This window comes from Osmia bicornis, chromosome 3, assembly GCF_907164935.1.
Source record: "Osmia bicornis bicornis chromosome 3, iOsmBic2.1, whole genome shotgun sequence".
NCBI lineage: Eukaryota > Metazoa > Arthropoda > Insecta > Hymenoptera > Megachilidae > Osmia > Osmia bicornis.
In genome coordinates, this window is record NC_060218.1 from 12,628,581 (window position 1) to 12,655,125 (window position 26,545).

Sequence of the window (26,545 nt, forward strand, 5' to 3'; positions counted from 1 at the left end):
GAAAATGCGTGGACCACGTCCACGTGAGAGATCTCAAACCGGTGACCGGTACGAGAGATACAAAGATGCGCAGAACCAACGCGCAGCCAAGCGACAGCGGCACGCCACCGCGCAACGCCAGCGCGCAGAGGCGCGACGTCACCAACCCCCTCTCTGCCGGACACGGCCCGGGGGCTATAAAAGGCCAGTAGCTGCAGCGTCCGGCACAGATTCGAGATGGCTGCACAGCAGAGAGAAGAAGAAATAGCAGCAGCCATACGCAGACTTTCCGTCCGAGAACGGGCACAAGATGAGCCGTTGACCCTAACACCACAGGAGTGGAAGAGATTCATACGAATGTCGGTTCCACGAGAAGGCAGGTGCGGGTACCAGCCGCCACCAACCCGGGAGGCAAGCAGGGCCCCGGAGAGGAAGGCCACCCGACCAAGTCGGGTGCAGACTCCGGTCAGGAGGCCACCACTGGCCATGCTGACGCCGCCCAAGCGGACGCCGGCACCGCTGGCACCAGGAGACCGGGCACCAAGATCACCGGCCAAGAGGGCCGCGGCGGCAGCATCCCACGCGGTCGAGCAGGGCATGGGCAATCCGGCACCAACACACCGGGAAGCAGCCAGGATGACGGCAGAAGCGGTCGTCAACGCGGCTGTAGCAAATTACTGCCGGCCGCCATCCCCCACACCGATACAAGCACCGACGCTGCTCCCCGCCCGTACCGTGGATCCGAAGGATCCTACGAACACCACTCCCTACACCCTGACGGACGGAACCACCGCCAGACTATGTAAGGGTGTCAGACGTCATCGGTTCACCAGGAACGGCCGCCGATGGACCATTAACACAGACCACCGTGGCAACGTAGTCCGGTGCGTCTATACTGAGGTGATTATCCTGGTTTTCTTCACCCATGCGCGACCAGCCGAATACGCCTGGTCTCCCCGGAGGAGGATTAGACTATAAGTAGGACCGATCGATGCGACGATCGATGAGTTGCCTCGGGGCCTCGGCCCCGAAGGGACCTCCTAGGAGGTCCGGACCGGAGCACCAGAGCTGTCGACGCCATGGGGTTCCTGGCGAAGAGATCTCTGGCCAACGGGCCGTAGCATTGCACTACTCTACGACCTGGCAGCTCCTGTAGCTCCCGTGGTTGACCCGGGGTGACCAAGCTAGTGCGCGTTCATAATCTCTGCTGGTGTTTCCGCAGGGATTCCGAACGCTAGCATACACGGCACCGTATTCTGCGTTTGGCAGCCGATTCCGTCCAGCTTCGCGGCGCTACCCAGGCTGGCCAGGATTGGTCGTCGTCTCGTTCGCTGCTCAGTTCTACCTCGGCGTACGAGAAGACGAGCCGCGTGAGGCAAACGGGCAACAACTCCACCGCAGCGCGAAACACCGCAGCGCGATTGAATAAAATACCGTCGCGCGTCGGCCTAATCGGGTCTTTCCTCTTCCTGACTTCCTCGGCACTCGATAGTGCCTCGGCGCCTTCGCTAGATTGTTCGCGTTCGCGCTCCGCTTGCGCCCGCGCTCCGCGTACACCAGCGTGCGTCCGTACTCATTTAGCTTGTAAGGCGGTAGGGACCGCAGTAGTTTGTAAGAGCGTTAGGCATAAGTTCCGCGTAATTTCTGTGACGGACCGGGTTCCGACCGTAGTACGTAAGACCTGTACTCTAGTCTTAAGTAATATAGCTCCACGCGTCTAATCACCAGACGATATTTTAATTGTAGTATCCGAGGCCGGAGACCACCGCCCGGCTTCCAGCGCGGCGAGGCTAGGACCGCCGCCCTGTATCCACGTAGTCCACCAGTAGCTTCAGTATTCTTTGAATAAATGTATGTTTTTCTAACATATCACCGCCTCATTATTTACCGACCTGTTCCCTTGCGAACCCTGGCACGGCGTTGCGCACCGAACCGCCCAACCCCGTTACATGTTTCTTCATCCTTATAATGTTGGTGCGGCTTCGGAGGTTTTAAATATCTCGATATATCTCAAAAACTACGCATCTGATCAAAAAACTTCATGAAACATAAATAGTAGGAAATTTAATTTGCTACAAAAAAGGTCTCTTAACATTTTGCCATACCCCTCACCGTTTCCGAGATATTTGCAGATTTACCTCAAGGAAAGGGGCGTCACGCACATATACCGAGATATTTCTTCTTCTTCTTGTTCTTCTTCTGCACAGCTGCACTGGAAGCTGCATTTACAGCCCGGAATAGTGAATTGCAGCTTAGAATAGTGCAGAGTTACCTCGAAGAAAGTAGTCACAGTGTTTCTTCATCCTAATGTTGGTGCGGCTTCGGAACTTTTAAGTATCTCGATATATCTCGAAAACCACGCATCTGATCAAAAAATGTCATAGTACATAAATAGTAGGAAATTTAATTTCCTACAAAAAAGGTCTGTTAACATTTTACCATAGCTCGTACAGGTTCCGAGATATTTGCAGATTTACCTCAAGGAACGGGGCGTCACGCACATATTCCGAGATATTTCTTCTTGTTCTTGTTCTTCTTCTGCACAGCTGCGCTGGAAGTGGCATTTACAGCTCGGAATAGTGAATATAGCTTAGAATAGTGCAGAGTTACCTCAAAGAAAGGGGCCACAGTGTTTCTTCATCCTTATAATGTTGGTGCGGCTTCAGAACTTTTAAATATCTCGAAAACTACGCATCTGATCAAAAAATGTCATACAACATAGATGGTAGGAAATTTAATCTCCTACAAAAAAGGTCTCTTAACATTTTTCCATAAACCGCACCATTTCCGAGATATTTGCAAGAATTGCCGCAAGCAAAGGGGCGTCACGCACATATTCCGAGATATTTCTTCTTCTTCTTGTTCTTCTGCACAGCTGCGCTGGAAGTGGCATTTACTGCTCGGAATAGTGAATACAGATTAGAATAGTGCAGAGTTACCTCAAAGAAAGGGGCCACAGTGTTTCCTCTTCCTTACCTAATCGGTAAGACGTTCGTTTTGAACGGCTGTTTATTGTCGTTTGGAGCGACGACGCTGGCCGATTGTGTTGTCTTGCAACGCCCCAATATGGATCTCTCTTCTTCTCTCTGAATCGATGCATGCTGCCCAGTTGCCTGGTTGTTGGAAAGTCCCTGTACGAGAGTGCATACAAGCCTGTTTATTTACGGCCGGATTTGCGCGCGTGGCGGAAACTTGGATGCTTGCGAGACGTGCTTTGATTTATCCTTATCCATCTTTCGGTGTAAATTTTTATTCCTTTTGCATTGGTATGGACGCAATCGCTTACAATTTACAATTTGCAATTTACAATTTGCAATCTATGTGTTCAAAAGTGTCCGAGATTGTAAGGATGTCTTGAGCTTGCGATTGTGAACCGGTTCGGAATGTAGGATCTGCAGTGAGACGACAATTGAAAATGAATGCACTTGAGATTGCATAAAACAAACAATGTATATTTACAGGCACAAATACACTATGTACAGTATTTACAATAAATTGTGCGTTGCACGAATTTATGATGATCGTAGATCGTGAACATTCACCCGCGTCGCGGAGAATTTGCGATTGAGATTGCGTTGTATTAAGACCACGTGTTGGTTCAACACGTGGTCACCACGAAATTCTACTAATTTCATGGATTTGCACGAACTAGATTATCCGCGAGTTCGCGTTGGCCGTCGGCACAGAATTCGCGTTGCGCTGCTGAGTTCTTTAGAATCGAAATTCGTTAATTGCACTAGAAATTTTTGGAATCAGTACTGCACGTGTTTACCGCAACGATACAAAACCGTAATGGCCAAATCACCGGCTTCGTCGTAGCAAGAGCCGTTGGCTTCTTCCCGGTGACGTCAAGCTCGGTGATTGGTCAGCCTGTCGGGCATCCAAGGTGGCTGCTGGTCGCGCTGAAAAGTGCTGCCGCGGTTCGTGTGGCGACGGTTGAAATCAACGCATTTTCGAACACTATGACTTATAACCGTATAATCTATAATTTATAAAGTAGGGGGGATTGAGCCAATAAGGCCTACGGTTATATTTAGTTGGAATATAACTCATTTGCTGTATTTATTATTTTACATTATATTACATTTCATTACATTACATTACATTATGTCGGCTATGTATGTCGGTTATGTTGGTTACGTATGTTGCGCGTTACACACTTTCTGTAGTTCCCAATTTGTGAATATCCTTAGCTGTTTTACCTGCATTCAGTTTACGTACATTCATTCATTTATTATTCATTCATTCCTTCATTTTGATGTTGATTGATTAAAGCTATACATTGATCTGATTCGATTTTTCTTGATTTATTGATTCATTTCTGCTTCATATTTCATTTCTGCTAGTTGCCTGTTACCATGATTTATTCTAGTTTCATTGATTTATTATTTTATTTTACTAACTAATATTATTTGACCGAGAGTTGTTTTTATTGGGCTCACGGGACTTTCCTGATCGCATGCGTTGTTGACGTTGTTTGACTTTACTCGTTGATTTTGTCTAAGTTAAATGTTTTATTCTATTTATTTATTCCGCCCTTCGTTCTGTGGCGATTCCTGATTCCGTTGATTCTGTTGTTCTGTTGTTCTGTTGTTTCGTATAATCTGTTTTCTGCGGCGCGATATGTAGTAATACAATGTGTCCTGCAATCTGCGCAATCTGTGGATCTTATTCGAGTTGATTCATTTGATTTCATTTTATTTTTCCTTATTGTTTGTAATTTGTAATTTATATGTAATTTATATTTATTTCATTCCACCCTATTACAAACGTATGATACATATTTATATATAATAAATAACCGTAGTATTGATTTTACTAACTGATTTATCCTCCATCTTGATCTGCCTGGAAGCTTGATTTGATGTTCGTGTGCTTTATACCTTCGTGAAAGTACTGTATATCAGACTTATCTTTGATGATAAGTTTGATGGTAAGTATGGATTCCTACTTGCGCGGTAGGTAATTGCTGCGCGGCAGATAATTGATCTGTGGATAACCGTTACGGAACCGTTACGGAGCGAGCGGCCGAGTATTATGTGGTGGATGGAATATTTGCGGTGGGTAATATCTCTGGTGCTGCGGTTGGTAATATCTCTGGTGCTGCGGTTGGTTACCGACTAGGGATAGCTTTACGGCTTATCTTCGGGCAGTATTGCATGCTTTACTTATTACGATGCGTTTTGCTATCGTTATCTTTCGTAGGTACCTTACTTCTGGTTTTCATCGCGGTGATTTATTGAAAGTTGTTGAAGTATTTTCGCTTTTATTTCCGCTTTTCGCTTTAGAACGTTTGTATATTCTGTATAATTAGTTGATTAATTTGATGATTTGGTGGTTAACTTGATGGTCGATAATCATTATGGTATGGACTAGGGAATTCGAACACTAGTTATCTATGTTCTTTATGGGTTATGGTCGCGCTCTTTATTTTACTTCGCCCGGTTTTCTATCTTAGTTGACGTTGACATGGTCATCGGTCATCTATGATGCGATGTGATACGAAGTGTTAAGTGATAAGTGTCAATTGAACCGAATTAATTAATTAATTGAATTGAATTTATTGAAATTATTGAATTTTGAATTTTCTAATTTAAATTTTGTATTTATTCGTGCGGATGTGATTGCTGTGACAGTGCGCGTACTAATGTGCTACGCTCGGAGGTATTGTATTGTAGTGTAATTGCAGTGTATTTGTTAATGTGGTATCATTAGCTCCGTTTTGTGGATTTTATGCATTCGGTGCATTTATATTACAGTAAAACTTGGATATATGCAACAGAAGTTTGTCTGGATATATGCAACATCGCTATCCCCTCCACTTGGGGGGATCCCCCTAAGCCGGACCGAGCCGCTCGGCGAGGAAACCGTGTAATATGATCCGACCGTAATATCGGTGTGACTAATACTAATTGAACGATAAAACTTTTTTATTTTTAACTTTTTCTTAATGAAACTTTTACTAACGCATTGGTGAGATTTTTCTGATTAAAATGGTACCAAAAACGATATGATTTGGCTACATATGTATAAGGCATGCCGTACACCAAAGATACATGAAACACGCAACATGCAACATGCAACACGTCGCATGTTGTGTACGAACGTAGAATAGGTAACGCGGCACGGTACAAACGATTTGTACGGACGCAGAATCGACACCTCGCTTGGATATATGCAACATTAAATGCCCAGAATTGACACCTCGCTTGGATATTTGCAACGTTTAAATGCCCAGAATCGACACCTCGCTTGGATATATGCAACGTTTAAATGCCCAGAATCGACACCATCGCTTGGATATATGCAACGTTTGAAACCCGAGTCGACGCCGCAACCGGTTTTCATTTCCAATCCTCCTTTGCTTTTCGCCAACTTTTAACATCAATTTTAGCAAGTAATTATAATTCAAACTATATCGTGTTTGGTATCACTTTAATCAGAAAAATTTCACCAATGCGTTAGTAAAAGTTTCAGTAAAAAAAAGTCAAAAATAAAAAAGTTTTATAGTTGAATTAGTATTAGCCACACCGATACGTTTCGGCTCTTTCCTTTGATCATCGGACCTCTCTCTTTCCACCGCTGTCTGTCCTTTTCTACGTTCACGCTTGGCTGCTCGTCGCGTGTAACCCGAGATTCGACACCTCGACTGGATATATGCAACGCCTGGGTCCCAATGTTTGTTGCATATATCCAAGTTTTACTGTACTTACTATTATATATTATATATTATATGCTGTATTATGTTATAATATTGTATTATAGTATTGTTATTGTATTGTATTATACCATGATCATATTGTATTATTTTATTTATGTTATTAATGTTATTACATCCAAGCTACGTTCAATCTACGTTCAATTGCGTTCAGCCTGCGTTCAATCTGTGACCATTTTAGGCATTGAATATATTATATGTTATATTATAATATTATTATTTTAGACCTTGGATTGTGTCCAGTTATTCAGCTATATTAGTTAGCTATGTTAGGCTATACTTAACCAGTATTCTGTATTAAATTGTATTGTATTGCATTATTATTATATAACTTCCTAACTTTCTATTCCATTATATTATTATAATTGAGTAAGTAAATGTAATTGAGTAAGTAACAATGGCATATGGCATATCGAATTGCATTGAATTAAATTACTTGATACAGATTATTAATATGTGTCTGCTTTATTTTACCTGCTGTGATTATAGCTGTGGTTATATCTGTGATGATTATATATGCGATTATATTTGCGGTTATATTTATTTGACTTAGTTTAATGGGTCTTGTATTATGGAATTTAGAAGAGTCTATCTGGATTGGATGGATTAATGAGTTTATATCATATGCGTATATTGCGTTTATAATCCCTTTGCATATTTTAAGGGTGGGTTTGATTCTGATTCTGGTTTCTTGTTTCTTAGTTCTTAGCTCCTTAGTTCCTCTTGTAGTATCATGCATTGTTTCTAAGCTTTCGGGGGTTGTTTGGGCTCCCAGGCATTGTCAATTAATTGTAGACTATAAGATGTATCATATATCCTTTAGCAATTTAGATATGAATGACGTGTAACGACATTGGTTTATTGGTTTATTGGTTTATTGTTCGCCGTTCACTATTCACTATCCTTATTCTTTTCTTATTTTTATTCTTGGTCACTTGACATGTTTCAGTGACTTCTTCTTCAATTGAGTGTTACGTTTTACGTTCCATGTTCCTATAATATTATTCACTGCTCTTTTGTAGCTCTTCGTACCCCCCCTCAGGATAATGTTTTGCATACTATGTTTAATTCAATTCTAGTGCAGCTGTGACAGTTGTGAATCTGTGTATTTTGAATACTTACGGTACTTTATGCAATCTTTTGTACATTAATTACCCTTTCTTAATTACAATTCTGATTCTGATTTTGATTCTGATTTGGAAAGTGTTAGTTCAGTATTGGTTAATACGGCTGGTGCTCAGGGAGGCATACGCTGCGGTAGTCCGTCCTGCATGATACAATGTCTTTATGGTTTTCTATACATACATATATGCGTTATGGTTCCTTAAATTCTTTGAATTTCTTGACCGTGGATCTCATATGACTTTCTTATAGGAGTGTCTGGCTTGGTTTAGCACCTATATGCCTTTTCTATTAATTGGTATTAAAGGGGGTTTAATGGAACTGCATCATTTAAACTGACTATGGTATGAGGAGTTTAATTAATTATCTACATCGGTATACTTATTAAATTGATTATATTTGGAGTGTTTTCGTTACATATTATATATACACATATGTTCATAGTAATTTTGATCTATTGTAGTGTAGTTTAGTTTTCTTGTACCTTTATATTATGATTTAGTAGTAATATGGTTGTATGTGGGGTTTATTATTGATTGTTTATTATTGATTAGTTTTCACCACGCGCTGTATTGCATCGACTTACCTGTATCAGTATTAATATTAATACCATACTTATCGGAGCGGTATTATAATCCAGTAACAATCTAATCTACTCAATTTATAACTATTTGAATTGTTTGATCTGCCTTATGGTTTATGCCGATTTAGGTCTCATGTGCTCCCCATATTATATCAGATGGGTATTCTCTTCTCCTGTTATCCGTTAATTACACTCTACCTCCACTTCCATTGGCTGGCGTTAGGGCTTCCTGCAAATAGACTAGGATTATGTTACATTTTACATTTAATACTATGGTTAATTTCTGATGTTAACAGTTCTGTCTCTTCCTATTATTCTCATTATGAGGTATATGTTGCTACTTATCTTTATTGATGATTTGCTCGCAATAATTTCTAATTGTTTTTTATTGCCTTCATTTGATCATTGATTGTACTCCATCATGTTCGCTTGCCAACCACGTTGAGGTTGTGGTCGCGTAAATGTTCCTGCAAGTAAATTTAAGTAACTTAATAGTTTCAATGAATGGTTTCAATTATTAGTATTACATTACGCTCACCTATTTATTTTCTTCCCAGCTTACTTTCTGGTTATACCCTATATTCTATATTTTATACTGTACCTTATTTACCTTTACCTCTGATAATAATTAGTAGCATTCTATGTTATGTTATGTTTGCTTCTCTTCTCTCATGGCTGGCTTGCTATTTGCTATCTGTCTGGCGACTTTATTTTACTTTACGGTTCACATCCTTGGTTTATTTCATCTCAAATTTATGGTTTATCTTGAGTTTAATTTTATGTGATTATATTGTGCGCTAGTGTTGAATGTTAAATATTCCTCTTCTGCTATTTGGCTGCTCGGCTGTATGTATGTATGTTTGACGTTTTAGGTTTTGGAGGTTTTGTTGGTCATTTGCTTATGTCCAGTTCACATATGCTCGCTTGCCTGCTTGCGTGCAATACTACTTATGTTTACTTCACAGTTTCTCACGTTCTCATATTGCTTACTGTTTCTTTTACTGTTAACTATTCATTAACTGCTCTATTGCATTAGATGCATTAGATGCATATATATATTTATTTCCCGTTGTATTTGTGATTTGATTTAACCAGTTTTAGTATGTTTAGTATGTTTAGTATGCTTATTATGACAGCTGTTATTGAATGTATGGGCTCCTCTATTCTATTCATGGGCTTCATGTGCTTATTAATTCCTATTCATTATTCATTATTTATTTATTCATTCACTCATTCATTTATTCATTTATTTATTCATTTATTCTTTACTCATTATTTATTCATTATTTATCGTTGCATATTTGGGGCATTCGAAGCGCTACTCGAAGCGCTATGCTTGTCATGAGCGTGTGTGTGTGTGTGTAAAGTATGTATGGGACAGGTCATCGAGGATTGCAGCCTACCAAGATGTGGCACAGTCAACCGGGGAAAGGACTCGCCCCGGGCCCTGGCTGTGCTGAAGAGCAAGCCCTGTTAAAACAGGTGAACACATGGCGCGACCACCCGTTGAGCAGGAGCTCCGGTTCCTGGTCGTGGCCGAAGAAAAATGGCCTGTCCTCGTGGAAGGTCAGGTGGGCGTGATGACATCTAGGATAAGCCACATCATCATTATCAACCAACCATGGTGGACGAAGATGGACACGGTCAGCCGTGGAGATACGATGTCCCGGTTCCTGGCCGTGTCGAAGAGCAAGCTCCTGCCCTGGCAGGTGAACACATGGCGCGACCACCCGGAATGGGCTTACTTCGGTTCCTGGTCGTGGCCGAAGAAAAATCCTGTGCCTTACCGTACAGGTTGAAAATGTCCTACCGCTGGATCGGAGGTGCAACGGCGTGGATCCGCAGATGCCCCATGTGCCTAGCGCATGGCGTTTTTGCGGGCGGCCGCAATAACGCGAAATGCGTTGAAGTGCCGAAGCGTCGTTGTGGCTATACGCTGGTATTCCTTTATGAATTCTAACGAGTGAAAAGGTGCCGGCGGCCCACGTTAGGGGAGAGGTTTTAGTGGGTAGTATGTCCAGCCTCGGGAGTGCCCACTCTGGGCTGCCCGTCTAGGTCGCCCCTTCAGGGCTGTGGCCTACTCTTGGGCTAAACTCAACCCTTAAGGGTTGGGTTGCCAGGTTGCCCCCTTCTGGCGTTGCCTCTTTGGGTTTGCCCTCACCTCACGGGCGCCAGGCTGCCCCTTCAGGGCGGACATGAGTCCCACACTGCCCGGGTCCCCTCTAGCCGAATAGACGAAAAGGGGAACCAACCCGCGCGTGCGCAAACGCATTTCCTCTTCCAACTGAACCAAAAAAAAAAAAAAAAAAGGTTTCAGGGGGACCCACGGACCTGGCCAAGTGTACTGGCTGGGCGGGGAGGTGATACCCCGACGTGGCGCGTCCCCAGGTGGCGGATAGGGGAATGCTCGCCATGCACTTTTCGGAGTGCATGGAGGGTAGGAGTGAAATAAAATAGCTCCCGCGGACCAAACACCAAGGGAAGGAAAACCCATCAAAACCTCCCCTGTGACTGGGGGATAGAATACAGACACGGTAACCCCTGCCTGTCGTACAAGGCGACTGAAAGGGGGGCGTTTGCTGCTGTCGAAGTAGCCTCGCAGATGACCCGGGGCGATGCCGGTGGGATCTACGGATCCTGGCAGGGCCTCCCTTGCCGGTAAGGCCTGGGTCGGAGAGGCGAAAAGGTGGCTGCAGCGTCGTTCAGTTCTCCAGGGGCCAGGCTGCGTGGCGGTCGGGTGCGGGTAGCGAACCCGGAGTGCCCAAGCAATTACACCGTAACCCAGTGGTCACGTTTCGCTGGAACGGGGGGCTTGCCTTCATTGGCCGGCCCGCGAGGATGACAACCGCTATAAAAAATCTCTAGCCCCAAGCTGCGGTACGCGGTGATGAGGGCGCCCCTGGAGTCAGCGCCAGGGGTGGCTGATGGGTGCATCAGTCTCTAGCGGCCAACCCCGGGGTATCTGGCGACCCCCCGGGTGTACTAGCCTTACCCGGGTAAGGCGGCTCTGCCCGGGTGGACCCACAGACCGACCCACTCGTGGGAACACTATGGATGACTTGAAACTAAAAACGCCAACAACAACAACAAACACTGGACGGGACGTACCGACGACGACTGCGGCTGTTCAACAGGACGCGAGACGGGAAACGGGCGCGGAGGATATGGCGCAGCCCAGCACTAGCAGGGTAACGGATGCGCGCCGCCTATCCGTCCGATTAACTAGGGCGGATGTGGAGTGGCCTCCCCTGAGGCCGGTACGAGGAGGGGCCGGAGTTTCCCCGGCGGCCTCTGATGCCCCCGCATCCAGAGAGAGTGAGGTGGACTTGGACTCGGACGAGTCACTCTCCTCGGCAGTATCTCTGGAGGCACGGCGCACGAGCAAGAGGGGTCGCCCGCCGACCACGGGCCAGTACGTGTGGCTCGCGGCGGCTAAGCAGAGAGTCCTGGATGTCCAGCGCCGGGAACTTGACCTGCTGGAGGAGAGGAGGGTGCTCGATCCTAACGAGGACCCTATAGAACCGAGTCGGGGTAGCAGGTCCCTCCCGGACCCTGAGGACCTGGCGGAGGAAGTCAAGTCCCCACGCGCGACCTTATTGCGCAGTCCTTGGAGTTCTGTCGCGACATCGACAAGGTCGCGGGCGTCTCCAAGGGGCTGAAAGGGACATTTGTTCGCAAGCTGAGGATGGCCTCCCGCTACCTTAAGGCCATCCACACGGAAGCGGGAATCAGGGCTGCACCTGCCAGGGCCGATAAAGAGGTGAAGGAGCTTCGCGAACAGCTGAAGCTGCGGGAGGAACAAGTGGCTGCCCAGGAGGCCCAAATCAACATCCTGCAAAATAGCCTGGCAGACATTACGTGCAGGGTCGCTGCCACAGAGGTGCCGGCGCCTGAAGGCCCCGGCCCATCCAAAAGGTCGGCGAGGCCCGGCTCGCCGTTGTCTGGCGAAGAGGCGGGCAGGAAAAGGAGGAAGGACGCAGTCGAAGCTTTCGACTTACCGTCTTGCCCGCCTGAATGTCCCGTGGTGCAAGTCCCAATCCCAGCTGCTGCACCTGGAAAAGAGGAGGGGAAGGTTGGTGGCCTCGAGCCCGACCTGATGAGGGGATTTGCGGCTCTCCTCGAAAAGGGCCTGTCGGGGCTCCGGGCGGAGTTCAAAGCCGCTATTGCAGCCGTCCAGCCCCCGCCTAAGAGGGCGGAGCATGTTAAGGGGGGAGCTGCGGCTGCGACCATCCCCACTGCATCGAGGAAGGAAGCTGAGAGGCGGGTGCGGAATAGGACCCTGCCTGCCACGGAGCCGTTGCCGGGGCCCTCCTCAGCACCCGACCAACCGGCATCATTTGTGGAGGCTAGAATGGCCCGGATTGTCGAAGAACATCGGAGGACGGCGGATGGGACCTGGGTGACGGTGGTCGGCCGCCGCGCTAAAGCTGCAGAGAAGAAGGCGGCAGCGGCCAAGGCCCCTCCCTCCCAGAGCTCCAAGGTGGTTGCCCAGAAGGGGCAGAAGAGAGGGGCGGCACCGGCGGTTAAGGGGCAAGGGACCCAACCTGCCAGGCAGAAGGCCCCCCGCCCTCCTCGTACTGCGGCGGTCACCATCAACCTAGCTGCCGAGGCTAAGGTCTCATACGCCGAGGCCATGCTCATGGCCCGGGAGCGGGTCAAGTTGGAGGAGCTGGGCATCACGGCGTTGATGCCCAGAAGAGCTCGGACCGGTGGCTTGGTCCTCGAGTTACCTGGGGAGGACAGGACGGAGAAAGCTGCCAAGTTGGCTGACCGACTCCGCCAGGTGTTCAATGGGACCGAGGTGAGGGTTGCCCGCCCCATAAAAATGGGCGAGGTTAGGGTGACCGATTTCGACGGCTCGGTCACCCCGGCGGAGGTGGCGGCCGCATTGGCCGCTGCGGGGGGTTGCTCCGCTGAAGAAATTAAAATGGGGGAGATTCGCACCTCCCCCCAAAGGATGGGGACTGTCTGGGCGAGATGCCCTCTAGCGGCACTCAAAAAGTTATCCGCCTCTGGGAGGGTTCTGGTCGGGTGGTCCTCGGCCAGAATACAGGCGCTACCACCGCGGCCATTGCAGTGCTATCGCTGCCTGGAAAGAGGGCATGTTAGGCAGCGATGCACCTGCGAAGCTGATAGGTCCGACCGCTGCTATGCGTGCGGAGAGTCGGGCCACGTGGCCAGCAAGTGTAGCGCCACCCCGCGGTGCCCCCTCTGTGCGGACCTGGGGCGGCCCGCGGGGCATCGATTGGGGGCAAAAGGTTGTGCCCCCTCCTCCTCCCAGAGGAAGAAGAAGAGTGCCGTTGAAGGGGCAGGAACAGCCCCCAAGGAACAGGCATCAAGGACCAAGCCTGCGGAGTCGAAGAAGGGGGGCAAGAAAAATCCCCCTGCCAAGTCGGCGAGTAAAAATGCCGCGGAGGCGGCTCGTAAAGCCTAGGTATGGGGCCCAAGGGCCCTATACTTCAGGCCAACTTGAACCACTCGGCCAGGGCTCAGGACATGTTGTTCCAAACCCTGGCCGAGTGGAAGGCTGGGTTGGCGGTGGCCGCGGAGCCGTACCGAGTCCTCGACAGACCAGATTGGTTCGGGGACGAGGACGGCTCCGTGGCGATTATTGGCACCGCAGTACCCCCACACCCCGCCCCACTGGAACGGGGCCGGGGGTTCGTCGGCGTGCTGTGGGGTGAAATAGCGGTGGTGGGGCTCTATGCCCCGCCCAGATGGCCTCTCGCGCAATATGAACAGTACCTGGACCGGGTGGGGGACTTTGTCTCCCGTTGTTCCCCCCGGCCAGTGCTAGTCCTCGGGGACTTTAATGCCCATGCGTCACTTTGGGGCTCCCCGAGGACAGACGCGAGAGGCAGGGCGGTCGTAAATTGGGCGGCGGGGCTAGGACTCCACCTGCTCAATGTGGGGTCCGTTAGCACCTGCGTGCGTGCCCAGGGGGAGTCTATAGTCGATCTGTCTTTCGCTACTCCCCTGGCCGCGCGTATGGTGCAGAGATGGAGGGTGGTGGAAGAGGCGGTCACACTTAGTGACCATCTATACATCCGCCTCGACCTTACCACCACCGCCCGCCGCCCCTGTGGACCACCACCGCTACGATGGGCGCTGAAGAGGATGGACGAGGACGTGCTGATGGCTGCAGCCCTCGCTCTGGCCTCGCTGCCAACACCTGCCGGGCCGGTCGCGGACATTAGGGAGGAGGTAGAATGGTTCCGGGGAGCCATGAAGGCGGTGTGCGACGCCGCCATGTCCCGGGCCAAGAACCTCCCCAGGCGGGCCGCCTACTGGTGGACGGGCGAAATTGGTGATCTGACACGAGATTGTCTCGCAGCCCGTTGCCAGTGGCAAAGGGCCCGCAGGAGAAGGACATTCCGCGACCCAGCGAGGGAGGAGGATCTGTACGGGCAGTACCGAATTTTGGAGACTGCCCTACAGGCAGCCATCAGGGAGTCTAAATCCCGGTCATGGGACGAGCTCCTAGGCTCTCTCCAGAAGGACCCATGGGGGCGCCCATACAAAATGGTGATGGGCAAGCTTAAGCCCTGGGCGCCCCCGGTCACGGAGAGCCTCGACCCCCAGTTTTTGGGACGGGTAGTCGACACTTTGTTCCCACGAGAGAGGGAACACACCCGCCCCCCGCCGGACCCCGAGGAGGTGGATTGGTCCGACGAACTGGGGGTCACGGAGGAGGAGCTGGCCGGGGCGATTAAACGGATGGGGGCCCGAAACACTGCTCCGGGCCCCGATGGCGTCCCCGGCCGTGCCTGGGTGAAGGCTCTACGCGTCCTCGGTCCGAGATTGAGACGCCTCTTCAGCGCCTGCATTAAGGATGGAGTCTTCCCAGAACAGTGGAAGACGGGGCGGCTAGTCCTCATCCGGAAGGATGGGCGACCCGCCGACAGTCCCTCGGCCTACCGGCCCATCGTGCTGTTGGACGAGGTGGGGAAGTTGTTCGAGCGGATTCTGGTATCCCGCCTCGTCCAGCACCTGTCCCAGGAGGGTCCCGACTTGGCCGAGTCGCAATATGGCTTCAGGCGGGGGCGCAGCACTATCGACGCAATCCAGTCGATGCGCTCCCGCTGCGACTCGGCCACGTCCCGGGGCAGGGTGGCGTTAGGCGTTAGTCTAGACATCGTCAACGCCTTCAACACCCTGCCTCACGGGACGATAAGGGGGGCGCTGATACGCCACAAGGCGCCCCCTACATGAGGAGGATCGTCGGCGACTACCTCCGGGACAGGAAGATTGTGTACAGGGGCCGGGATGGCCAGATGCACGAGAGGGACGTGGACTGTGGCGTACCCCAGGGTTCTGCGAAAGGTCCCACACTTTGGGACCTGGGGTACGACCCGGTCTTGCGGGTCGAGCTCCCGACCGGTGTGAGCCTCACGTGCTTCGCAGATGATACGCACGTGTTGGCCGTCGGTCGGGGGTGGAAAAGGACTAGCCGCCTCGCCGAGATTGGCGTCGCTGCCGTTGCCGCGGGGATCCGGCGGCTGGGGCTTCAGCTAGCTCCCCACAAAACCGAGGCGATGTGGTTTTACTCGCCTCGACGTGGGGTTGCGCCACCGCCCCAGTCGGTGGTCCATGTGAGTGGAGTCGACGTCCAGGTCGGGAAGGGCCACAGGTACTTGGGCCTCCACCTGGACAGCCACTGGCGCTTCGAGGAGCACTTCGGTCGTCTGGCCCCTAGACTAGACAGGGCAAGCAACGCACTTGCCCGTCTACTGCCCAATATCAGGGGGCCCAACGAGAAGGTTCGCCGTCTCTACGTGGGGATCGTGCGGAGCATGGCCCTCTATGGTGCGCCCATATGGGCGAACGCCCTGATGGATTCCCGGCGCAGCCAACAACTGCTGCGCCGGGCTGAGAGAAGGATAGCCATCAGGGTAATCAGAGGTTACCGCACGGTCCGCAACGAGGCGGCGATGACCCTGGCGGGGGTTGTCCCCTTCAAATTTCAGGCGGAGGGTGACGCCGAAGTCTTCTGGCGTCTGCGTGCCCTTCGTCGGGACGGGATCCCGCCAGAAGAGATGACCGAAACTGTTGCTAGGATTAGGCGCCAGGCCCGGCAGAGAGCCCTGGGTCGGTGGCGACGCGAGCTCGTCGAGAGCGGCGCCACCGCCCAGCGCGTGGCCGCGGCGGTCCTTCCAGTGCTCAAGAAATGGAGGGACCGCGGCCACGGAAGGCTCACGTTTAGGACCACACAGGTGCTCACCGGACACGGTTGTTTCGGTGAGTTCCTGCACTGGATCCGGGCGGAGGGGACGGCAGCATGCCATCACTGCGGGGCGGGGCGGGACACCGCGCAACATACCCTGGAGCACTGTCCAGCGTTTGCGCGGGCCCGTCACGCCCTGCGGTGCGAAGTTGGTGGTGATCTCTCGCCGGCGGCACTTGTCAAAGAGATGCTCGCCGGCGAGAATCAGTGGAGGGCGGTGACCGATTACTGCGAGACGGTCATCGCCCTGAAGGAGGAAGCGGAGCGGGGTCGGGACAGAACCGACCCCATCCGCAGAAGAACGAGGGGGCGTCGTCGGGGGAGACCCCCTGACGGCGTCACCTGAGGGAGATGGGGCGGTGGGCCGTGAAGATGTTACATACCAGGCCCACCGCCCCCAACGGGGAGAAGAGGATGGGGGGAGCACTCTCTCCCTCTGAAGGGGAGTTCTGTGGGGGGACACCAGTCACCCCCCGGAAGAGGAGCACCGGAGAGGGGCGAACGCCCTTCCCCCGACACCGATCGCGCGGCCCCGCGAAACTTATGCAGGGCCGCATGGGGCCGGGGCTGGGGCCTCGGTCCCTATGGCACGCGGCCCGTCATCGGGTGTGGCCCCCGATGGCGGCGGAGTTTGGCACGTAGGGGGAGGGCCAAAGCTAGACCCTCCCCCGAGCAAGGCGGCGTCAACGCACCATGGGTGTTTGGGCCCCGATGTTGTTCGTCAGATGTCCCGGGGCCCTCCCCAACACACAGCGTAGGCCACCGTGGGGGTTTTAGCCGGTAAAAATCCGGCACTACCCTCGGCTCCTCCCCAGGAGGGCTGGGGGCGTCTTTCGAAGATTTCCCCCACGTAAGAAAAAAAAGGTTTCAGGGGGAATCCATTGTGGATCTGGGCTGGGCGTCCCCTGTGGCCGGGCGCATGATGCAAGATTGGAGGGTGGCGGCGAGGGAGACGCTGAGTGATCATCTATACATCACCTTCAGCTACTCCCTCCACACCGCCCCCAGGCCGGCGCGTGGCCCGCCACTGCGTCGCAGGGTGCTGAAGAGGCTGGACAAGGACATGCGGATGGCCGCAGCCCTTGCCGGGCCGGTCGCGGACCTTGAGGGGGAGGCCAAGTGGTTCCGGGAGGCGATGACCGCAATATGCGACACCGCCATGCCCCGGGCCCCGCGCCTGCTCCCCCGGAGGGCGGTGTACTGGTGGTCGGGCGACATTGCGGATCTCCGATCCGAGTGTCAGCACGCCCGGCGCCAGTGGCAGCGCGCCCGAAGGGCTCGAGTCCGCCACCCGGCGAGGGAGGATCTGCTGAGGGGCACATACCAGGTCTTCGTGGTATCCCTGAGGCAGGCCATCAGGAACGCGAAATCCCGGGCGTGGGAGGAGCTCCAAGGCTCTCTGGACGAGGACCCGTGGGGGCGCCCTTACCGGATGGTGATGGCAAGCTCCGCGCACGGGTGCCCACGGTCTCGGAGAGCCTGGACCCCCAGCTGCTGACGCGGGTAATAGACACCCTCTTCCCCCGTTCCGGGGGAACGTCGCACCTGCGCCACCAGCAAGGGCCGGCGGAGCCTGTCGCCTGGTCCGCCAACCTGGGGGTCACAGAGGAGGAGATGGACGATGCCGTCAGAAGGCTCGGGGCCAAGAACACCGCGCCGGGCTTGGACGGCATCCCCTGCCGCGCCTGGGTTATCGCGTCCGGCGTCCTAGGTCCGAGGCTGTGCCGCCTCTTCAGCGCCGCTATGGAGCAGGGGGTGTTCCCCTCGATTTGGAAGGAAGGGCGGCTGGTCCTCCTCCGAATGGACGGACGGCCCGCAGATTCTCCCTCTGCGTACCGGCCCATTGTGCTGTTGGACGAGGTGGGAAAGCTCTTCGAGCGTGTCATCGCAAACCGCCTCGTCCACCACCTGTGGAGCGTTGGCCCCGATCTGCCCGACATCCAGTTCGGGTTTCGCGAGGGTCGCAGCACCATCGACGCTATCCAGCGCACCCTCGCCGAGTCGGCCACGTCCCGGGGTGGGGTGGCGCTGGACGTCTCCTTGGACGTTACAAACGCGTTCAACACCCTGCTCCGTGGGACGATACGGGGGGCGCTGGTTCACCGCAACGTCCCCCCGTATCTGCAGAGGATCATCGGGGCCTTCCTGGATGGCAGGTGGATACTGTACACGGGCCGGGACGGTACGCTGCACGGGAGAGAGGTCGACCGCGGAGTGCCCCAGGGGTCCGAACTGGGCCCCCCCTTATGGAACGTGGGGTACAACGCGGCGCGGCGGGTGAACCTCCCGCCCGGGGTGTGGGCCACGGTATTCGCAGATGACTACTACCTGCTGCCCAGCGGGCGGGACTGGTTGAGGACCTGCCGTCGTGCCGAGGTGGGGGTCGCCATCGTGTGAAGAGCGATCCGGGGGCTGGGTCTGGCGCTGGTTCCTCACAAGACCGAGGCCATGTGGTTCTTCGAGCCTCGGCGTGGGGTAGCCCCTCCGACCCAGCTCTGGCTCGAGGTCGACGGGTGCCGGATCGTGATCGGCCGGGGTCTTCGATACCTCGGCCTGTATCTCGACAGCCACTGGCGGTTCGATGTTCACTTCGACCGCCTGGCTCCCCGATTGGAACAGGTCGCGACCAATCTTGGCCGCCTGTTGCCGAACCTCGGGGGGCCGGCAGTGAGGGTTCGCCGCCTATACGTGGGTATCTTCCGGTCCATAGCCCTAAACGGGGCTCCTGTATGGGCCGGCGATCTGGCGGTCAGCAGGCACAGCTGCACTCTGCTGCGGCGGGTGGAGCGCCGGCTGGCCATCAGGATCGTGCGGGGCTACTGCACGACCCCCTACGAGGGGACGATTGTCCTGGCGGGTCTCATCCCACTCCGGTACCAGGCGGTGGTCGAATCCAGTACATACTGGTATTCGCGAGCCCTCCGCCAGGCCGGGGAAGACCCGCCGGGGCCGACGATCGAGGAACACCGGAGCCAGGCCCGACTGGTCGCGGCGGAAAGGTGGCAGAGATCCCTAGAATACGGGGCTGCCGCCGGAAGCCGCGCCGTCGGGGCGGTCCTGCCGATGATATCGGAGTGGCGGGACCGCGGCCACGGCGGCCTGTCGTTCCGGGTCACGCAGGTGCTCTCCGGACACGGGGTGTTCGGGGAGTTCCTGTGCCGGAGGAACAGGGAATGGACCCCCCACTGTTGGCTCTGCCGGGCGGCGCGGGACACCGCACAACACACGCTGGCGGAGTGCCCGGAGTTCGTAGTGGCCCGCCACGCCCTGACGGCAGAAATAGGGGAGGATCTCTCGCCGGCAGGCGTCGTCAGACAGATGCTTGCTGGCGAGACAGAATGGAGGGCCGTGACCACCTTCTGCGAGGAGGTCATTGCCCTCAAGGAGAGGTCCGAGCGGGATCGTGAAAGGTATGATCCCGCTCGGTGAGCGGGATCGTGAAAGGTATGATCCCGCTCGGTGAGGTCGCGGACGTGGGACGCGACTACGTCGCCAGGATCCGCCGCCGGTGTAAGCGCCGCGGGGGGGGGCGATGGCGGCTTTCGCTGTTTGCCCTCTCGGCGCGACGGATGCGGGACGGGATAGTGTAGCGGGAGGGCCCGTGTGCCCTCCCGCCTCCTGGGGAGATTTTACGGGGGGTGTTTCTTTTGGGGTGGGAGAGGTCGCGGTGTACCCTCCCGCCCCGGACGAAATGAGCCCGAACCCCGGTCGGACTCGGGGGCGTGCGGGTGGGGAACCCGTTCTCAATCGGGGGCCCCTCTCCGTCCGCCTCGGGGGGGCCGGGTGACTCCGGGCGGAGAGTGGCGATTTCCCTCCCACGTTGGGAGTGGCGCTGGCCCCCACAGGGGGGGTGCAGCACAATCGAGGGAGTCCCCCTGGAGGGTGGCCGGCCACGGCTCACCGCAGCCCACAGGGGGACGACTCGGCGGGCCGCAGGCGCCCTGTTTGGGCGCCATTGCACGCGGACCCGGGGAGTAGCCGGCACCGGAAGCCGGCGGAGCGAAGGACAGGGACCGACCTTCCTCGCGGGCGGGCGGGGGGTTGCTCCTCCCCGTAGCCTGTGAGGAGATCGAGGCGCGGGGACTGTAGGCGGTACGGGCTGCGGGGCCCGGCCGCCAATGCACGCGGTTCCCCCGCGATGGAGCCGGCACCGGGTGCGACCCCTGGTGTTCTTATGTAAGATTTCCCCACGAAAAAAAAAGGTTGGATTCCCGCTGGACGCGTCGAGGAGAGCGCACGTGTTTCGTGGTCGCTCCGTGGTTAGATTTTCAACGCGGTGGATGGCGGCTTAGTTATTGGCGTTTTTTGGTAAAATCATTTTTGTTATGTGTTCGGAAGTGCTATTGTGTCGTTTTTTGATTAAATATTGTGTTAATTTATTGTTAAATAACGAAAACGTGATGTGATAAACATTGGACATTATTCATGGATAATTTTCGTTAATTGGAAACGATTCGCAGTGAAATTCCGCGATTTAGGGAGCCATAGCTCCAAAACTACGCATCTGATCAAAAAATCTCATGGAACATAAAAAGTAGGAAATTAAATTTCCTACAAAAAACGTCTTTAAACATATTGCCATAGCTCGCACCGTTCCGAGATATTTGCCTTTATAATGTTGGTGCGGCTACGGAACTTTAATTATCTCGACATATCTCGAAAACTGCGCATCTGATCAAAAAACGTTTAGGAGGAGTTCAGCCACATACACGCGCACAGAAGAAATATATATATAAAGATAAGAATGTCATTATTACTATATCTCTACGTTAGAAATAATGTAATATACTGATTACTTCATACAGATCAATGTACATTTAATAACAATATCATTATTAGTATACCTGCATTAGATATAATGTAATATACAGATACCTTCCTAAAGATCAAGGCACATTAGTAACAATATCATTAATTACTATATCTGCATTAGACATAATGTATACCCTCATACCATACTACAGATCAATGTACATTTAATAACAATATTATTATTACTGTATCTACGTTAGACATAATGTAATATTTAGATACTTTCCAACAGATCAATGTACATTTAATAATAATATCATTATTACTATATGTGCATTAGATATGTAATATACTTTAAATAACAATATCATTATTACTATATCTGCATTAGATATGTAATATACATTAATAACAATATCATTATTAGTATATCTACATTAGAGTAATGGAATATACTGATTCCCTAATCAAGAACAATGTGCATTTAATAAAAATATCATTATTACTATATCTGCATTAGATATGTAAACACATTTAGTAACAATATCATTATTGCTATATCTGCATTAGATATATAATATACATTTAATAACAATATCATTATTAGTATATCTACATTAGATATAATCGAATATACTGATACCTTCCTACAGATCAGTGTACATTTAATAACAATATCATTATTACTATACCCACATTAGAATAATGTGTTGTCGGCTAGAATGAGAGGTTTTCGGAAAGGCGTGGATTCCGTCTGTTCAAAGACTGGGCGTCGAGGAGAAGATGAACGACACAGCTTAAGCGTCACTAATTGTGTGTAACTTATAATTTTTACACAATGAGCCATGAATTAAGCAGCACAAAAATCACACTTGTGTTTTAATTTGGAATTACACGATTCACAGACTTCGCAGTGCAAGGCTATGACGAGAGTCACTTACGTCACGCGGCGCCGGCGCAAACACGTGACGAGCCCGCGCGCCGCCCGCCGCAGCCGCTACGCGGCGCCGGACCCCGAGCCGCTCGCGCAAGCCAACAGGCCGCGAGCGAAGATATAAAGGGCAGCCAGCGGCGATAGAGACAGAATTCTCTGGAAGTGCGAACCATCCGTTCAAGCGACAAAAGAGCATTCGCGATCGACTGGGACGAGACCCACGATCGTACCGGACAAAAGGACCGCGCAAAATCGAGCGTAACGGGACCGCTGTCCCATCGAGACCGCGTCGCGCCGCGTTACCGGGTCAAATCACTCAGCGCCCGCGCGCGCCTCCGTAGCTATAAGACCGCGTAGTACTAAGTTAGCCGTAAGCGCGTCCCCTGTATCATAACATCCTCCCAAATAGTACGTAAGACAGATTAGAATATGTTAATACGTTTCGGTTGCCATTGCGTTACAGACCGACTTGTACTAACGAACGGACCGTCACCTGCCACGACGGAGGACGAATAAACGATACGTTACCTACGCACCGCTAAGTTATTTATCGACCAATCCCATTCCCCACGCAGCTGCTGTCTCGGGACGAGACCCGAACGCGGTACTGCAGCGCTCGGCACTACCTACCCGAGCGCACCCGTGTACCGGTTACATGGCGATCCTGCCAGGATCTAGTAGGTAAAATACGGCAACCGAACTCGCGAAATTGTAAAACCGATAGCATAGAGTAAGGAACAGATTAAACGCATCCCCAATATGGCGTGGATCCAGGCCCTCAATAAAGCGGCCGTGGCCGACATCCTCGACGAACTCGGCTACGACGCCACGGGCACTATCGCCGACCTCCGCTCGCAGACTCCGCGAATTCGCGCAAGCACACGCCGACGACGAGCGCATCACCAGATGGAAGCGCCAGGCCAAGGACGAAGGAGGGCCAGCCCCGCCAGCCACCACAGAGGAGAAGCCAGCCCAACCGACCGTCACCGACAAAGCCCCAAACCAGCTCAACCGCCACGGCGGACAGCCACGCAGAGCCCATAGCCCTCCCCCCCCCTTCGAAAGACTACCCGAGACGCCATCGAGAAATACAAAAGTTGAACTGCCACTTCGCCGGCACCAATCTGTACGAATTCCTGGACCGAGTGGAGGAACCCCGCAAGGCGTACAGGCTAACCCACGAACAATTAACCGACGGACTCCCCGAGCTCTTTCGCGGAGAGGCCCTGGAGTGGGTCCGTACACCCAAGACGAATGGCAGTCATGGGAGGACATCATACGCGAGCTAAAACTAAACTTCCTCCCACCAGACGAGGAAGACAACCTAGAGGACAAATCCAGCGCCCGTAAGCAGCACCCAACGAAGGGTGCGGACGAACATAACGGCCCTGCGGACACTCCTACGCCGCAGGGTGAAGCCTCTACCCCCCGTACACTCGACCGCATCTATAAAAACTGCGCGCAGAGTATCGGCTCCATATCCCCCGCACCACCCATCTCCTCCATAATCGAACTCCTCCGCCAAGGCGAAAAGATTCGAGGAGCTACGACGACAATTACAGCCGAGGGAGAAGCCCGACAGCCCCCAAAAACCAAGCACCTTACGGCAAACGAACCTCGGCACCGGACGTACCCTATGACCGACAGAGCCCCTGCTGGAGGTGCAAGGGCACGGCCACCAAGACGAAGGCTGCACCCGCCTGGCGACTATTCTGCTCCTTCTGCGGGAAGGAAGGGTAAGCCGGCAACAGTGCGGATTGCCCCAACTCAGGCAGGCGGGAACGACAGCGCGTCCGAACCCGTCGCGCCTGCCGTTCGGCCCGCTGTCTAGAAGACGGGCGCATCATGCTCACCCTACGGCCGCCGGATACCCACCAGGGCCCTGGTCGACACCTGGGCCCGCCACCTCGTTCAGCAGCACTCAAACGGCCGCCCTCCTCCGTAGACGAGGATGGAAACAGCGCCACGAACACTCACCGCAATAGTGGCCGACGGAAATAAAACTAACATTAACGAAAGCCTCGAAGGCACCATCACCACACTGGGCACCTCCATCCAAACACCCATTCTATGTGCTAACCCACCCTCCCCCACGAGATTATACTCGGCCATGGACATACTCACAAAACCTGGGGTACGTGGGATCCATCGCCGGGGTACCCATCCGACCAATCGCCCCGACCCCGCCGACAAACCATAAGCGACAACCCATTTGCAGCACAGAAGGGTTACGCACCGCCACGGCCGAAGAGAAGCAGCACCTCCAAGAGTTCCTCGACCAAGAGGGTCGGCCAATTCGCAGACATCACGGACCCCACCCCTTATCCGACACACGATACGGCTGCAAACACGCAGCCGATCAAGCAGCGGTATCGCCCAAGAAACCCGGCCATCCAGCCAATCATCGACCAAGAGGTCGGAAAATGGTCGAGGAGAAGAGCATCGAGCCCTCCCAGAGCCCGTGGAGCTCCCCATGGTCATCGTCAAGAAAAAAGACGGCAGACCGCCGATTCTGCTCGACTACCGGCGAGTAACCAGGTCTGCGAGCGGGACGCCTATCCCCTCCCGCAGATCAACGCGCAACCTCTCGACAAATTACGAGGAGCACGGATCCTATCAAAAATCGACCCGAAGAATGTGGTACTGGCAGGTCGAGCTCACCAAAGAGAGCCGACCAATAACCGCGTTTCACAGTCCCAGGGAGGGGACTAAATGCAATTCCGCCGTCGTCCTTTCGGCCTCCACTCCGCCCCTGCGACATTCCAGCGACTGCTCGCAACCGTGATCGGCCCCGAACTAGAACCCTTCGCCTTCGCCTATCTAGAATGACATCATCGTCGTGAGCAACTCGTTCGAGGAACACCTCCAACACCTACGGACCGTGTTCCAACGACTCCGACAAGCCAATCTACGCATGAAACCTAGACAAATGCGAGTTCTGCGTGCCCCAAACTAGCCTACCTCGGCCACATTATAAATAAAGATGGCATCCACACAGACCCCGAAAAAATCAAAAGCCATCACAGAAATGCCCGCTCCGACCACCATCAAAGGCCTACGACGCTTCCTAGGCATGGTCTCATGGTACAGACGCTTCATACCAACGCAGCTTCCCTCACCGCACCGCTGAACCAGCTGCTAGAGAAATCAACCAGATGGCAGTGGAACAAGGAACAAGAGCAGGCATTCGAGTCACTCAAAAAAACACCTCGCAACGACGCCAATCCTGGCCTGCCCAGACTTCTCCCAACCGTTCACGCTACAAACCGATGGCCAGTAACTCAGGCATCGGGCAGTGCTAACGCAGCGGATTAACGGAACCGACCGAGTCATCGCGTACGCAAGCCGAACGCTAAACAAGGCAGAAAAGAACTACAGCGTACCGAACTAGAGTGCCTAGCATAGTGTGGGGGGTCCGCAAAATGAGGGGATACCTGGATGGGTTAACCGTTTTACCGTCCTAACAGACCACCAATCCCTCCAGTGGCTCCAGAAAAATCGACAACCCCTCCGGCCGCCTCGCGCGCGGGCATTGGAGCTTCCAGCAATACGACTACGTCATCAAGTACCGTCGGGGAAGCGGAAAACACAGTCGCGGATGCCCTATCAAGGCAGACCGCCGTAGCGGCCATAACCCGCACCAAATGCCGGTGGTACACCAGCCGAGTAAAAGAAACGCACGAAAACCCCGAAAACACACCCGACTACTGTATCAGGGACGGGCGACTAATACCGCCACAGTCTCCATCGCCTGGACCACAACGACGACTCGGACAGCTGGAAACTCTGCATCCCCAAGGAAGAGCGAACGGCTATCCTATACGAAAACCACGACAAGCCAACAGCGGGCCACCTAGGAGTCGCCCGAACAATCGCCAGACTCGCTCAAAAATTTACTGGCCGGGCATGTTCACCGACACAGCAAGTACGTGCGAGCATGCACAACATGTCAGGCCTATAAGGTACCAGCAACAGCAGCCACCCGGGCGTATGCTCGCCCTAGCCGCCACCAGGCCGGCGCAGATCGTCAGCGCGACCTCGTCGGAACCGCTCCCCCGATCAGCAGAGGGCACACCACCCTACTCGATCATGCAAGACAAGTTTACGAAATGGGTCGAAACAAAGCCACTAGAAAGGCAACCGCCCAGCCATCTCCGGGCATTCAAGGAGCAGGTGATACTAAGGCATGGCTGTCCAGATACCGTCGTAACCGACAACGGACGCAGTTCATAA

The 26,545-nt window shown here is 53.0% G+C and overlaps 1 protein-coding gene across 1 annotated transcript; it reads left to right on the plus strand.

Annotated features, from left to right (window-relative positions):
* The first annotated feature begins 216 nt into the window (after positions 1–216).
* Positions 217–26,545, plus strand: LOC123987687 (proteoglycan 4-like). Its single transcript, XM_046285189.1, has 2 exons — positions 217–863; positions 25,780–26,545. Exons 1-2 carry the CDS (start codon positions 217–219, stop codon positions 26,543–26,545), a joined length of 1,413 nt encoding a protein of 470 aa, XP_046141145.1.

Coding starts and splice junctions, on each gene's coding strand:
- LOC123987687 (XM_046285189.1), top strand. CDS start 217: ATGGCTGCACAGCAGAGAGAAGAAGAAATAGCAGCAGCCATACGCAGA. Junction 864..25,779: donor CACCGTGGCAACGTAGTCCG/GTGCGTCTATAC, acceptor CCGTCCTAACAG/ACCACCAATCCCTCCAGTGG.